The sequence below is a fragment of the Lutzomyia longipalpis genome, chromosome 3 (genome assembly GCF_024334085.1).
Source record: "Lutzomyia longipalpis isolate SR_M1_2022 chromosome 3, ASM2433408v1".
NCBI lineage: Eukaryota > Metazoa > Arthropoda > Insecta > Diptera > Psychodidae > Lutzomyia > Lutzomyia longipalpis.
In genome coordinates, this window is record NC_074709.1 from 22,181,662 (window position 1) to 22,198,410 (window position 16,749).

A 16,749-nucleotide genomic window follows, 5' to 3' on the forward strand; every position below is an offset into this window, starting at 1 on the left:
AGTAAATTAGATGAAAAAAAAATAAGAAAATGATAACTGCATAATCAATAAAACAAAAATTAATTGAAAAGAGCAAGAATGCGATGTAAATACAAAAGAAAAAATATTATTTACTAAATATTCTTTATTATTTCATTATATAGAAGTTGGAAATGAAGGAGAAGGAATTATAAACTGTAATGAGCTAAAGTTAAAAGTTATGTTAATCTTCTTAATATTAGATAAATATATTATAATTATTAACAAGAAAAAATGCGACTATATTTTATCCCATTGCGCCCATCTTGCCTCCCAACACTTAGCACTCATTTACAAAATATCTAACTACGGTCAGTCCAAAATTTTCAGTCCTCTGAGTTCAATCATTGTTTTCATAACAAGCTTATGCATTATTATATTTATTTATTTATTTATTTATTTATATATAAATATTTTTATTATGTTTTTTTTGGTTTATTACTTGTGAAATTCCCATTTTTCTTTTTTTATTAAATTTTCTAATTTTTCCTTATTCATATAAAATTTAAATTAGTATAAATTTGAAAAATAAGTGCAATATTAACGAAAATGTGCGTATTTTCTTTTTAAATATAAATGAACTTTTATTTATTTAAATCGAAGTAAAATCACTCATTGAATGAACACACGAAAATTATTTTTTTTATAAAAATCTGTTATTATAAATAAAATTGATTAGATTTAAAGTTAAGCAGATTTAAAAAAAAACCGTCTAGATGGTCTAGATCTTTGAAAAATTTTTTTTTCTAAGATTTATCCCATCAGAATAAAGTTAGTTATGATAAAAATTAATAATAACAATTCAAAACTTAAATTTTATTTTTGATTTTCTACTTTATACTATTTTATTAATTATTCTTCCGGTTCAAAAGATTAATATATTTGAAGCTTTTTTTTTTTTCATTCAATGAGCAAAACTCGCTAAAGTTTCAAAAGCAATTTGGCACAGATATTTCATAAAGAAATAATATATTCATATATTGTTCAAGAATCAATTGAGAACAAAATACTTAAAAGGTGTAAAGCTCTTTGGAATTTCACTACTTATTTTGTAAAATTATATTAATTATTTGTTTTTTTTTTAATAAATTCTCTGTTATTTGGTGTGAAATTTGGCGCGAAAAAATGTGCTAAAAATACAAAGACGCACTTCTATGTGCGCTTATTTTTTTTCTTAATTTTTTCATCTTTTCTCCTGATTAGACCCACGTAATTTTTTTTATTAAAATCTTTGGGACTTGAATTGCATGAAAAGCGAAAAAACTTGCGTCAGGTGACAAAAAGTAAAAGCTTTTAGAATCATGTATTCTTGGGACGGAGTACATTTGCAATGAAGTGCCCACCGATATTCCCTCGTGGATGGTAGTTGCATACAACTATAACCTTCCCCTTTTCCGTCCTAGCCATGCCGACCCCCAGGTATCGAGAGGAGCGCCAGATGAGTTGAGTAAAGTGTCCAGCACGTAGTGTTCCACGGGGTTCTACACCGTATGTGTATCCTTTGCCTTCTTCATACCATGATCGGCAAACATCTCGCGGCTTTGCACGGGCATTGCTCTCAGACGTCCATAGGCAGTAGATATTTTCGCCATATGAGGAATTGGGACGATGTGCAAATCTATCCTGAGCTGCGAGAGTTTCAGCCCATTCCTGTGCCACGAGTGTAACTTCGGGGCAAATTGTTAGATCCTGCACTCCATGCTTCCGGCGGAATTCATTGTGATGCAACAGAATAGCATCGGCAAACTCCCGCAAATCCACGGCTTCGGCAAAGTGAACAGTTGGAGAGGTTTTCTCGCTCTCAATCTCAACAATTCGCCGAAAGCCCCCAACAGGGGGAACATTTTCCGTGAAGCTCCCAATAAAATTTCCCGGTGGATCGTAATTTGCCACCACAAAGACCTGCCCTGAGCGATTGCGTGCCTGACCTACGCCCAAGTCACGACTATCGAGCCAAACAACTTGAGTAAAGTGACCCGTTTTGAGTGTTGCAGGTTCCCGGTGAAAGGTGTGATTTGCCACTTCAGCATACCAATTCTCAACAGGATCACGACCAGACACAGTCACACCTCCCCCGCCGGATGACCATGCACAGAAAATATTCTCACCATATGGGGAATTATTTCTGTGAACTGGAGTTCCTCTGGCCGCGATAATCTTGGCCCATTCCTCAGCATGCCGACACAGCTTCTTATTCAGCCTCAACGGAGGGACACAGTGCCTAGCCCGGAAGTCATTGTGTGCCTTCAGGCAATCCACCTGAGGAAAAAAACGCCCAAAGAATGTTTTAATTTACACCAAAAAAAAAATAAAAAGGCTAAATTGAAAACTTCCACATAGGCATCCACCACACATCTCAAAATAACCCCAGGAAACTTCCCTATTGTAGCATTTGCGTGATTGGGAAAGATAAATTCAAATTATTCTAATGGCAAAAACGCGTGGGAAACTTTCTTCAGCTGCACGCAATAAATTGCTCGCGCTATTGCTTCTAAATTGCCAAAGGGGTTTATTTGGAAAACTCCTCTCAATCGCATAAAACACACTTTTGGAAAGATTTTAGGAAACATTATTTGCAATAAGTTCTAGTAGATATTTTCATCTTTGTGTATTTATTTAAATACTTTATATTCAAGAGAAAATGTTAAATAATTTATTCAGGCGCAGAAGTAGCGAAATATATTTGATTGATTTGAATGAATGAATGAATTATATTCGTTACTTAATTAATTAAAACACTCCTCACACAACTTAGAACACAACTTTGTGAAAAATAATCCGATAATAGCTTTACGTTACTTTTTCTGTTCAGAGAAAATTTATTTTGCTTTTTTTCTAAAAGCTCTAAAAGCTTAATCCAAACATGCTCATGAATTTTTGGAAATTCTCTTGTAGTTTAATTTTTCAAAATTATCTAGAATACTTAATTTTCGACCAAAATTCTAGCAATTTAACACAAAAATTTTCTTTAAAAAACTTCTAAAGTCTAAAATCTTTTATTTTGCATTTTTTAACGCTCAAAGTCAATAAAGAAAATTTTAATAGAGAAATCTGGGTTAAACCAATGTGCAATTTTTTTTCCTACTTAGGGGAATCTTCAGGGATGATAACATCCCTTTCATGAAATAAATAAATAAAATAAATAATTTTTCCTACTCAAGATTGAAAGAAAGAGCTCTAGAATTATGACTTTTAGCATGATTGCGTCGATTTCCTGGTCGATTCATTATTATTTTGGATTCTTTTAAGTTTCTCTAAAAAAATTCTTTATTGTAGCTTTTTATAAGAATTCCAATTAATTAGCTTCTTTCAGTTTCCCTTTCTCTATTTTCTATTCCTTTAAAATCTAAAGAAGAATTTAAATAAATTCTAAATGTTGTTAAAGAAAGCAAAGAAAATCCAACTTTCCATTCTTCGACTACTCACAGAAAGTTTCATTGGAATTTAAAATGAATCTTCTCATCCTTCTCATTCATAAAACTTTAAACTCCTTTTACCTCAAAGTCACTGAAGATTGGGGCCACCCCGGTGCGCCGTCTATTTGTTGGCGATGGTGTCTTGTGGCGTAAGCTGAGATTCATGGTACGACTGTTTGGGGACTTAGTACCCGGATTTGGACTATTCTGCCGTGAAGATTTTGGCGTGGAATTGCCCGAAATGCCATTCGTGATAGCAGGTGGTTCCAATGAATTTGGCGCAACTGGCGTTTGTGGTGTGCTTGTGCAGATTTTCATGGAGCTCAGGGAATTCCTCATGGATTCCGTGAGATCCCCAATGTCGCATGTTTCCTTCAATACGATTGTCCTGTCTGGCTTATGTCCTTTGTACGTTTGAATTGTTTCAAAAGTGACGATCTCACATTGATTTTCCTGTGTAGAAAATACATTGATGAAAAAAGTGGAACATCAGGAAATCATTTTCTGTTGGTGGGAGCACGTGGGTGATTTGTTTTGGGTGCGTCGTGGGTGAAATTGTTGACCTTGAGTCACGAAAGCAACACTTTGGGTGGAAATCGATTCCAAATGCCGCTCCATGTGTGAAAGTCTACATGCCAAATGCGCCACGCGAGAGGAGATACTTACACCTTGTCCTTTGTGGTTGATCAGCCGCTGATCACGCTTCCGTACCATCACCACGCGCGACAGTGAACCACAATCATGCTGGGATGATCCCACAGGCGGCAATCGAACTCCATCCATTAGAGCTGATCGGGCGGGTCTGAATTAAATAATTTTATTGCTTTTTTAAAATAATTTTTTGTCAATATGCAAAGAGAACAAATGCATGCGTTTTACAACAAAATCGTTGTACTTGAACATAAATCATGCTTTTGTTGCCGGAAGAATATAGTCCATGCTTCCATTAGATTGTCCTGTCATTTGAGAATTTCTTTCTTTTAACTTTAAAATCTCCCTTAAGTAGTTTTCTTTTTAATTTTCTAATAAAGCTTCCTTGAGAAAATTTCCTTTTTCATTTTATGCTGACAAGTAGGCAATAGATTAGAAGAACAGACAGGGTTATTTAGAACTTTTTAATATGTAGTTAAAAATTTAGCCTTTAAAATTGTTTGATCAAGAGTGATGTGAAAGACCTTAAGGTGGACTTTAAGATTTATTTTTTTCTAATTAGCTTCGTCCGTTTCGTCCTACCAACTGTACAATTTAACATCAAGGAGACTCTTCAGGAAATTCTTGAAATCGATTATTTAATTTTGTGGGATGCTAATTATACATTAGGAGGGAACGGAGCTAAGAAAGTCAGGCAAAGAATTAAGAATACAGATTATCCTTTTAGGAAAACACCAACCATATAATTTTTCCTTGGGCCATTTTCCTCTATGTCGTTGGGAAATATTATATTCTAAGCTTATCTCAAACCATTTGACCTTATTAGCCTCAATTACCCCTTTTGCCTATTTTTTTCGTCGTAGGGATTAGCAATTTGAGATCTTACAGTACAATGTATTAATTATTGAAACAATTTCTTTTTAGTTTTAAATTATTGACTCCGTGTCCATAAAAATAGCATAAGAAGTTTCTTTTTTTAACAAAAATTAAAATGATTCTGTTGAAGGAGAATTTTATGAACTTCTTGCTAAGAATTCATGAGATTTAAAAACATCCAAAATACTAACTCACAATGTATAATCAAAAAAATATTTTTTGAGATTTCAATTTCCCATAAAAGTGTGACAAATAATTAAAGAAATAAACTGGATGACTAAATAGCAATAAAAAATTGTACTACAAGGCAATAAAATGATTTAAAGTCAATATTAATTCAAGAAACGAACTCTTGCAACTCTATCCGCCTCCAAACGATCATGTCAATTGATCGTTACAATTTTCGCACTAATTAAAATCCCATTCATTGCTTCTTTAAGATGATTCCAGCGAATTCTTCGTTGTTTTAATCACCCAGTCAATTTATTTTCTTTTGGCGCCCATGAGAATACTCTGCGTCTAGAATATCAAAAACGCACTTCCTTTTCCAGCCAACAACTTCCATTCTTCTTCTGCCTGTTTAGGTCGCATAAATTCAGCGCGCGATAGGTCAAAGCATGAAAATCCACTTATGAATGTGTGTCGTTAAAATTTCACACAAACTTTTGCGAAACTACCTATATATGACAAGGAAAAAATGCTTTGAGTGGAAAATGTGTCGCTCGAGGAAAGTGAGTGATCGCATAAAACTAATTAAGACAAAGTGACTACAGAGATATTAAAATACACGCATGAGATTGAAGATGATTAGATTTATGACATCATATGTGACGTCAACGATATTGCTTGAAGTACCTATCATAATGAAAAATATATAGATACAGGTAGGTATTACAAGCCACTAAACTACTGTAAACGTGATAAACATGCTCATAAAATTATTCCATGAAGGGGCTAATACATAAGATAATCTACTAAAGAGACAAAAAAATGTTTTTTGTAAAATTTTGTAGCAATATTTGCATGAAAATGACGAAGCAATAGATAAATAAGTGTTTGAATTAAAATGAGTACGATGAATACAAAGGAAACTTGTGTTTTTCTTCATTCTGAAATAAATTATGCAAACATTGCAGTCTTTCTGGGTGCTGTTTCATTCACATATATTAACCACCGTGTACGAGAGAACACCCCGAGCAAGGGGCAAATAAGTTAACTTTTGTGAAGATTTATTGATTGATTTTCTTAAAGAATATTTTTGCAGTAAAATCGATTAAATTTTTATTTAATTTAAATTAAATTTAGAAAGAAAAAAGCAATTTAATATGTTTTTTGGATTATGTAAAATCTTAAAACAATACTAATGAAAAAAAAATCATTTTCATGAGTTAGATTTTGATTTTCTTCTAATGAAATTAAATTTTTAATTTTTAAGTGTATCATCGTTGTTAAAAAAAAACTCCAAAACGTAACAAGTATTATTTTAAAAACTAATTTAATGTATTTAATATTTTATGAAAAACAGAGGAAAAGCAACTTATTAGAGGAAACAATGAGAACACGGTTAATCTTGGAGATCGGCTGGGAAAAATCGACAAAGATTTGCCAAAATAATTCGTTGTTAAATCCATTTAAATGTTTTTTAAACGATCTCAGGTTTTAGAACTTTAGAGAGACAAAAAACATTTTTGAATTTTCAGGCAAATCCTTTTCCGGCTTTTCGCAAACGGATCCAGAAAAAATGGGAAAATTTCTTTTTCTAGTCCTTTTTATTTCTGATCCTTTCAGAATTATCTCAATAATTATCAGAGACTAAAATCCTTTGATTGAATTAGATCTATTATCTAATATTTCCTACAATTCTAAATGATGAATTCAATAAACGTCATAACGACTGATAAACAGATCAAATAAATGATCACAAAAAAGAATAAAGTTTGAACTTATATTCGATTACTGATACGCCCCTTAACTCCCCCTAGGAAACTTTATCACGATTCATCCATTTATATGTGTGTGTGAATGTGATAGTAAACGCATGTTGAATAATTTTTTTCGCAACACATTTCATGAGTTTTTTGGCTCCACCACAGTAGATAAATCCCATAAAAAGCAAAATGTACCTCAATATAAAATTTAGGTATTTAATTTCAAAGGATTTCGAGAGTGAATTGAAGCCAAATAAGTGTGAAATTGCGGATGAATTTCACCCAAGAATAGACCCCCCTATATGTGCGAAATGGGCGTAAATTTTCACATGAAGAAAGGGGCATGAAGGGATAAAACATTGAAGATGAAAATGATGAAAATGAATACAAATGAGCAATTCAGCAGCTAAAAACAGAGATTAATTGTATTTTCATCATGTGCACTTTGCGGGTTAATAAATCTCTTCCTCAGCAAAATTACCTGCACCTGGATGCCATCTTCAAGCAGCACACTTCCATTTTCACGTTTATTTTCCCCTTTTCTTTATAAAAGCTAAATTTAAGCGACAATTTGCCACAGTAAGCTCAAGATAGAAGAGGAGAAAACTGAGAAAACCTCAAGAAATTATTGTGGATATATCCCAATCTTGATTCAACACCGCAGCCACTCTTATCTTTGGGGCTTCTTAACACTCGTTTTATTTTACTTTTTTTTTCTTTCCTTTTCCAGCCTAAGTTGGTATACAACACACGATATAGAGACCTAGCACACACTTGCAATTTTGAGTCTTGTTAGCAGCTCTTTTGGTGTGAATTTTTTTTAACAAAAAAAGTGTGATAAGAAAGTCTCTCTGGGAAATGGGCACTTTAGCAGGTTGATTGTAGTATCAGAAAGAAAAAAAATTCTTCAACAACATCTTCTCCATAAATCTCCTGATGGGATTGTGTTAGTCAGCAGAAATTTTATTCTCAGGCGGAACTTCACAGAGATCTTTCTCTCTTCAGGCACACTCAACTATTGATTTATTAGCACAAGAGTGCAAAATGCAAGTCTTATGAAGGAAATTTGCACCTCAAACCGTTGATTTGTGTTGTACTCGCGTTCTTTGGTGGTGGAAAATTTTCCTCTGTGGAAAATTGTTGGGAGCACAGCGGAAGGGGAATCCCGATGACAGCCTCCTCTCGTCACAATCTTCAATCGATTGGCACACAGGGCGGGGGTGGTTGGAAAATGCTATATATGAGAGAAATACTATCACACACAATTTTCCTTTGCATTCACCACGAGCAAGGGAAAGAAACCGCGCGCGTGTAGCCACAAAAAGCGAAACGATTGATTTGGTGTCCGGAGTACTACTGACTGACTTTCGTGTCGACACTATTAATTTTGTATGGGCACCACAGCAGTCTTTTTCGCATATCCCGGCGCTGCGATTCGTGCAATTCTCGTTTCAAGTGCTTCCAGATGGTGCCCACGCAACGGAAAAGCTACTACATATATAGATATACCTTATCACACTGAATGTTAAGATTGTCAACTTTATTGTTATAGAGAAAATCACCACTGAAGTGGGTCACGATCTCTGTTGTTGAGAAATACTTCCAAAAAACACCCTGGGATGGCAACAGAATCACACAGAAAAATTACACTCGCGTACCAGCTCTCAATGTAATGCACTCTACAGCTCCTGTAGGAATTCACGTGAGCTCTTTACTATGGAGCTACTAAGCTAGGAGGGTTGCACAGAATGAGGGGAAGTGCGCACCTCAAATGACCGGCTCGGAAGTATTGATTTTACTCCACACATGCCATCATCCCCCTTTTTCTTGCGTTGTGTGTGTGTGCCAAGTAAACCCCTCGGAGGCACCCTCAAAATGCGCCTCTTCTGCTCCATTCACCTGAATTCCCATCCTGCGCCCAAAGAGATGATCTCTCGACGTGCTATTATTAGAAACATTTCTAGACCAAATGTGTAAACAATCACCACACCGATCCCAAAACCCGCATATCAAGTTTAAGGTCGTAACCTCCACTGATATCTGTTTTCTATCACATCAATAAATAAAATAAAATACAACTTGACTATACGCAATGTAATTGATTGATTTCTTATCAGAATGAGTATGTACGACGAAGAAATAAATTTCTGTCTTCATATTTTATTTTAGGAAATTTTCATGGAAGTGAAAAATAAAATTTTATCGACTAATTTTTTTTTTATTATTTTGTTTTTCTTTTAGAATTTAACAGGAAATAAATTAGTTTTCTTTCACTAGAAGTCTATGAATAGATATTTTTTATCGGCTTTACTTTTAAAATCTTCTATTCGATATTTAAAAAAAAAGTTTTCAAAGAGTTCTTAATCTATCTTCGTAAAAAAATCTATCATAGACCGAGTTAGTTTTTAAAGAAAAACGTTCAATTTGAAAGAAGAGAAAGCATCTAAACTTAATTCAATTCCATTCTAAATTGACATCTAAGTCTCGTCCTTTAAAAGAAGGAAATTATCCAGGAAAAGCTAGAAAACAAATTTTCTAAAAATTTTATACACCATTCGAGATTTCCTAAAATATTTTGATTAAATAAAAAGAAATATTTGAAGACTTTTGGAGATCCAAATTGGCTCATATTTCCCTATATATTGAATTAAAATAAGGGCGCTTTGCTAATTTGTTTTGAATCGAAATATAATATTCTTTAAACCCTCTTGGCAATATACCTCGTTCAGAATACTCTGGGTGTCCCGCTCGTATACACGCAGCTCTCTGAGCAAATCAGGAAATTTCAGGGCGCCAAGGGAATAAGAGGTGGAGTTTGTCACGCAAGTGGTTTTGAAATTAAAAAAAAAACTGGAAAAGCGCATTTCCCACAGAAAATAAGCCTAATTATCAGGAAGAAAATACTTATAAAACATGGTATTTTCTAACAAGTTTTTCATTGTTCTAAGTAGAATTTTGCCAGTAAACATTTAAGACTATACCTCTACATTATCTACCTTTCCGTATTAGAAATTTCTGTTTTTATTTTTCCAAATTAAGGTACATTTGTAGAAATAATTTTTAGAATATTTGTTATACAGCTAGGGAAGAGTGGCCCTATTCGGACCCCTAAAACCAATTATCGTTCAATGAAAGTGGAAAAACTAAATGTTCTTATATTTAATACCATTTGAATGTTCAGTTAATAATCTTATTTTTTAACATTTGGCTACTCTTTCCTTATGAAATAAAATTTTTAAAATTATTACCTATGTAAATAATTTTAGAAATAAAAAATCATTTAAATCTGCTATGCCTAAATCGTTGTAGATCTGAAAAACAGAAATTTTACTTTCTTTGAACAGTTTAAAATCTCTTAATTTTTTTTCTTTAGTTCTAGAAATATTATTTCAAATTAAAATAATTGATTCACTTGAAAATCCAAAAGCCGAAATTTGCGAGGAAAAAAATGTTGACACAACTTCAACCCAAGAAAAAAAGCGAAAAGAACCATATTTCGATAAAAGTTTCTAATCCAAAATGAGCAATTTCCGTCCTTGCCCTGAAATAAACTTGATACACGAATAAGATTACTTGCCGCGTGACACGTATATATACCCAATCACAATGAAAAGCCCATCCCGCAAATTAAGCACCAAATTGGCGAACAATTAAACTAAACTGTGTATAAGAACAAATTTAATCGTCCAAAGGCAAACACAATGCGGGCGTATTGACAACGGAAATTCTTTATTTCTCTCGCTGATAACATTCTTCACTTTGTCAAAGTGACTAGATAAATTTTTCAGCAGTTTTGTTCTTTTTTATTAAGATTTCATAATTAGATTACAACGTTACACACTGACACTTTGAGGTGTGAATACTTCATATCTTTTTTTTTTCATTTGTTTAGCATCAACGTTTGAATATGTCTTATTTAAATTGGAATAATTTCATCATCAATAAAATATTCACTTTAAGCGAAAATATATATTATTCTATTTTTTAAATCTTTGTTTTTTTGTAATTCTCTTTGTTTTTTTTTATCATTCAACTTCTACTTTCTTTATTTACACTGTGGACAATGTGAACTGTTGCTGTTTTCATCCCTTTTTTCACGGGAAAACAAGAATTTTCTTTATTAATTAAAATTAATTATAAATTGTTTTCTCTATCACAAAATAAAGTAAATTTTATATTTTTTACTAAAATTTACAATAATATAGGTTTAAAATAGTAAAATAAAAAACTCAGGCCATTCATCTTCGATAATGAAGAGAGAAAAAATCAAACAAAACACGCTCCGAAGGAATGATCATCCCAAAAGCAGTCTCCACGTTCGTTTAAATCTTTTCCAAATAATTTAAGGATTAGAGATTTAAAAGATCAAAATGCATACCATGTTGAATGACAGGTGAGGAGATTTCAGTGAAAGCTTGCCAGGAAGATTTTCGCAGTGGACTATGCGCGGCGAGATCAGGAGGATTCGTTGAGAGATACAGAGAGAAATTTTGTATAGTTGGGAACTCATCGGAGGAACACCACTAACACAATCCACCTTCTTCAATGTCATCCTCACTTGGAAAGCTCCTACCACTCTCCTGTGCAATGGAAGAAAAAAAAATAATGTTAAAGTTTTCTTAACAACTGGAAAGCTCATCAGCACACTCACCTCTCCAGGAGGAGCATTTGGTGATTTGTATGATGCCACGGCATTCTCAATGACGCTGGCTTTCGGAGCGGTGGAGAGTCCACTGGGCAATGGCAGATCCCTCGCCATGATGGAAAATTCAACATCCATGTGACGAATGAATGGGGAACTGAGAGCTCGACGTGCCAAGTCCGGATCTTCATCGTCAAAGCCCTGAAGGAGCATTTCGAGTGTCTGAATTTCCGATGGTTCACAGTAGTTGCCCCATTCCTTGAACGCCTTCTCCGCAGCCACATAGTCTGCCCGTGCCAGCTGCACCAGCACCAGAACAACCGCAAGTCGCCCAATGGCCTGGAATGATTCTTCCTTCTGATTCAGGATAATTTCACGTCGTATGGCATCCGTGGCATCGTCGTAGAATTGATGCTTCACCATTAGACGCGCTAAGCGGTTCAGGTACTCAATTCCCTGGCGCGAGGAATCCTCAATCATCACAATATCCACGGCCTTGTTCAACAGCAAAATCGCCAAATCCGGATGGGTGTTCTCCATGAATTTTGAGCATTTCTCCAGTGTAGCAATGGCAGCCTCCGGGGAGCCATGCTGCTGATACAGTACCGCTGCTTGCTCAATGAATTCTGGAACCTTCTTGAGGAGTCCCATCTCCTTCATGGGTTGCACAGCAGCCTCCATGGCCTTAGCTGCATGGAACCACGAACGGTTTAATTTGTAATTTTCAGCACACTTCAAGAAGCACTCCACGCTTTTCTCGTACTCCTTGGCAATGCGGAATGCAACTCCTGCAAAAATTCCCATCAAGAAAAATTTTCAAGGTGAACAATCTCCTGGCGTAAAAAATGTCTTTTCTCACCTGCTTTGTTGTACTCATCCGCAGCTACGTCATAATCAGGCTTCCATTTGAGTAACTAAGAAATTGGGAAGAAAAATTACAGAAAAAATCAATAAATAATATAATATTTATCTGCTATGCATTCCTATACCGTTTGGCCGATCGCGATGAAATTTTGACAAAGTGGTTTTTTAATAAAGGCGATTGCTATTAATGATATTAATTTTCCCCCCAGAGCCCCCCTTAGTAGCGCCCCCATATAAATTTCATGCTTTTTCGTCTATTTATTGAATTTGGCGCCATAAAGGACACCGCAGCCGAGACACTGGAAAAATACCCCCGTTAGATTTCGCTCAAAATCACAGTAAATCTTCTTTAAGGCATTAGAAAGAAAGGCCAGGTGGTCCCAGCCCGGGGCAGTTACCGGTTTGGCCGCTAGAGGTCATGGAAGGTCACATTTTTTCTATTAGGAGGGCGATTTTCACATTTTTCAAAGTACTATATTTTTAATACTATTCGTCCGATTGTCATGATTTTTTAGTATGTTATAGAGGACATTGAGACCTTTCCAACGATAGGTTGATGACCGCTCTAGGTGTTGTAGAACCGGAGATATAGACTTCTGAAGTTACCACTTATTTTAATTTTCAAGTTTCTTTTCTTCAAGTAGGTTTTGTGCCAGATATCGGTCTGAAATCTGTTGGAAACTGCTAAAAAGTCGATTTTGATTATTCAAAATGGCCGCCATTTTGTAATAAAGGTTTATCGACCTGAAAAACTAGGAATAAGACACTCCAAAGACTAGCCGTACATAGATCTGCGAATAGAGACAAATCTGATTGCATGTTCTACTGATTTGTAGTGTAGGAATTGTTTCTGAGATCAGATTTCATCAGTAATATGTTCTTGTGTCATGATTAGAAGAAGATTCTAGTATAGGAACTGCAGTAGCCGTCTTAGGATTACATACTGAACGGTTTCACTGATCTGAAAAATACGTAGTCAAGTATTAATTTTTTATAATGCGTTAGCTGTAATACTTCATTCCATCATTACTGACAATTCAGTACTGACATCTTGATATTATACAAATGGTAGATTTTTAAGAAGTCATCTAACATTTCTAAGTCACTATCTTGCAAAGCCAAAGACTTAAATCTTATTTGTCCATTTAAAACTATGATATGCCACAACACCTTTTTAACTACTGTGGCAGTACAGAGGGTTTGACTATAGGTTGGCAAGTTGCATTTCAGCAGACTATTTATGCCTTAAGGTTGGGTTTTAACAAAATACGACTGGAAGATGGCCAAGTAATATAGAAACTTGGCGTCACGATTCCGATTTCAGAGTACCATATATTCTAGATTTAGATTGTCGAACCACTTCAACTGGATCAGAACGCCAAACCAATATATCGAACGGTGTCTGCAGATCCACTGTAGCACCAGTTTGTTTGGATACTTAACTGGGGCTACAGCTGATCTGCAGTCTTAGCCTGAATAATCCTGGCCGCGTGCTACCGTTTGACAGTTCGACACCTATATTAGCTTGGCGTTCTTATCCACACCATCCAGTCCAGTCCAGTGGACAGTTCAGTTAAGTGTCTAAACCATAGTTTTAAATGGACAAATAAGATTTAAGTCTTTGGCTTTGCAAGATAGTGACTTAGAAATGTTAGATGACTTCTTAAAAATCTACCATTTGTATAATATCAAGATGTCAGTACTGAATTGTCAGTAATGATGGAATGAAGTATTACAGCTAACGCATTATAAAAAATTGATGTTCAATACTTGACTACGTATTTTTCAGATCAGTGAAACCGTTCAGTATGTAATCCTAAGACGGCTACTGCAGTTCCTATACTAGAATCTTCTTCTAATCATGACACAAGAACATATTACTGATGAAATCTGATCTCAGAAACAATTCCTACACTACTACTGCTAATGTTGTCGAAGGACTTTTGTAGGTATGGCCCAGGAGTGGAGAGGGGCGCTTTAGCAACCCTAATGAGAACACGACAGGTCTTTTACTTCACAATTCACTTATTTATTTCCTTTCTAATTCAAATACACGCGCTCTCTATAAGACAGTAGATGGCGTGATGGGGTCTTTCCGCGACTCGCCGTGAGCCGAAAGGGATCTCTATGGCACGGCGCTTATAACTGCCTGGCGCCTACGAGATTGGCCTGAGAGAGGCAGCGTTGGGATCGCGCTCTTCTCAGGTGCGGCGGGGAGGTTGCATCACGGCTAGCGCTTAAAGCAGTAGTACTACTAATCATCAGTAGAACATGAAATCAGATATGTTTCTATCCACAGATCTATGTACGGGTAGTCTTTGGAGGGCCTTATTCCTAGTTTTTCAGGTCGATAAACCTTTATTACAAAATGGCGGCCATTTTGAATAATCAAAATCGACTTTTTAGCAGTTTCCAACAGATTTCAGACCGATATCTGGCACAAAACCTACTTGAAGAAAAGAAACTTGAAAATTAAAATAAGTGGTAACTTCAGAAGTCTATATCTCCGGTTCTACAACACCTAGAGCGGTCATCGACCTATCGTTGGAAAGATCTAAATGTCCTCTATAACATACTAAAAAATCAAGATAATCGGACGAATAGTATTAAAAATATAGTATTTTGAAAAATATGGAAATCACGCTCCTGGTATAAAAATATGACCTTCCATGACCTCTAGCGGCCAAACCGGTAACTGCCCCGGGCTGGGACCACCTGGCCTTTCTTTCTAATGCCTTAAAGAAGATTTACTGTGATTTTGAGCGAAATCTAACGGGGGTATTTTTCCAGTGTCTCGGCTGCGGTGTCCTTTATAGTTCCAAAAGCTACCACTGGCTATTTTTGGCACTGTTGATTGAGGAGAAAAAGAGACTGATGTATTTCACCGCTATCCGTCTCCCTCGCACATGCAGTTTTTCGCAATTTTCACGCGTTTTCCGCTGAATTTTCATGTAAAATTGTCTTTTTTGTAGCCAGGAAGCGCCGCCGTGTCGATTGGCATTAAAAATTCCAAAAGTTCGCAAAAATCAATTCCGCGGAAAAAAGTTGTGTAAAAAAACAAAAACGAAAACAGCCGGCGGCTTTCCCCCCAAAATCAAGTCCCCGAAAAACCACTCGAAAACCCTAAAATTCCCCCTGAACAGGTGCAGGACGCCCCAAAGAAGCCACCTGCGGCCAAGAAAAGCCGGGAAATTGCTCCAAAGCGAAGAAAATTGACATTAACCCTTGGAATGCGGAGCGGGGTCGTTGAACGACCCCAGCGCTATATTTCGTGTTATATCTCCATAAATATAAAAGATACCATTCCCATCTTTTGGAAATAAGTTCCTTGGTTATCTGAGGAGGTTGTGTAAAAATTTCAGCTCAATCCGACCACCACAAGAAAAGTTATTAAGAAAAATGTAGAAGAAGGGAATTCAAAAATTGGTGTAACGGTCATGCTGCGGAAAATTTTTTAGAGCATAAACAACATAAAACATAATTAGAAGCATGTAAATGTGCAAAACAATAAAGAATATTCGAGAAATATTGCCATTTATCACTTTGCGGGAAGTTAGGGGAATGTGGGGAAGAGTGAAAAAAAATTGCAGTTTCTTGGCAAATTTCTCAAAAAGAAATTGTGAAAAATGATTGAAAAATGTTTTTCCCTAATATCTCCTTCTAAGTATTTTAGGGCGGCGAATTTGTGGTGCAGGGTGCAAGAGGACTATATAAGGAATCTATAGGCACTAACCCGATAATTCCAGGTTGTATAGTTTGGGAGAAAATTGGCCTTCTTTTTGGGGTCGTTCAACGACCCCACCTTCGCATTCTACGTAACTACCAAGGCCTCCGCATTCCAAAGGTTAAACATCGCCGCCAAAAATGTATCGACGTAGTACTCCAATTTTCCAATAATCCAAAAAAAATCCAGTGAATTTCGTCCCAAAATTTTTACTGAAACTCCCCGGGGCCCCCTAAGCTCCCTCAGCAAGGTTTGGCGCCCCAAAAATGAGCTTTTTCATCTCGTGAAAAAATAAAAACATCAGGATTCTTTACACTTCATGTCCATTGATGACAATGATTGTGACATCACATAATGAACTTGAACGTAATCAATGGCTCAACAATTCGCCCACATTTCCCAGCATTTCCACACACTTACCCCGGTTTTCAGGCTCTTCTCCGCTTGCCTGATGTGCTCATTGGCCTCATCAATCTTTCGCTGAGACGCCATTGCCGGAATTACACAACTTTTCACCAAGGTTTTTCACTTCTTTTCCGCCCCTGACAAGAAATTTTCTTTGAGATTTTTGACACTCTGCATTGAAAACTTGCATGCGAGTTCGTCATCAGGTTGCCCCAAAATTATGAT

General features: G+C 35.8%; 2 protein-coding genes across 4 annotated transcripts; both read right to left on the reverse strand.

Annotated features, from left to right (window-relative positions):
• Positions 1-106: 106 nt before the first annotated feature.
• On the reverse strand, positions 107-8,872 carry LOC129792627 (uncharacterized). 2 transcript variants are annotated; one of them, XM_055831905.1, is made up of 4 exons: positions 7,371-8,872; positions 4,101-4,236; positions 3,516-3,887; positions 107-2,277 (listed from the first exon to the last, which is right to left on the reverse strand). In XM_055831905.1, exons 1-4 carry the CDS (start codon positions 7,406-7,408, stop codon positions 1,318-1,320), a joined length of 1,506 nt encoding a protein of 501 aa, XP_055687880.1. In that variant the 5' UTR covers positions 7,409-8,872; the 3' UTR covers positions 107-1,317. The 2 variants fall into 2 exon arrangements, with proteins under 2 accessions (XP_055687880.1, XP_055687881.1); XM_055831906.1 differs by having other exon boundaries at positions 7,962-8,869.
• A 1,727-nt stretch (positions 8,873-10,599) lies between these two features.
• LOC129792649 (gamma-soluble NSF attachment protein-like) lies at positions 10,600-16,723 on the reverse strand. 2 transcript variants are annotated; one of them, XM_055831944.1, is made up of 4 exons: positions 16,540-16,723; positions 12,391-12,445; positions 11,541-12,319; positions 10,600-11,469 (listed from the first exon to the last, which is right to left on the reverse strand). In XM_055831944.1, exons 1-4 carry the CDS (start codon positions 16,609-16,611, stop codon positions 11,413-11,415), a joined length of 963 nt encoding a protein of 320 aa, XP_055687919.1. In that variant the 5' UTR covers positions 16,612-16,723; the 3' UTR covers positions 10,600-11,412. The 2 variants fall into 2 exon arrangements, with proteins under 2 accessions (XP_055687919.1, XP_055687918.1); XM_055831943.1 differs by having other exon boundaries at positions 10,600-12,319; positions 16,540-16,717.
• Positions 16,724-16,749: the final 26 nt, after the last annotated feature.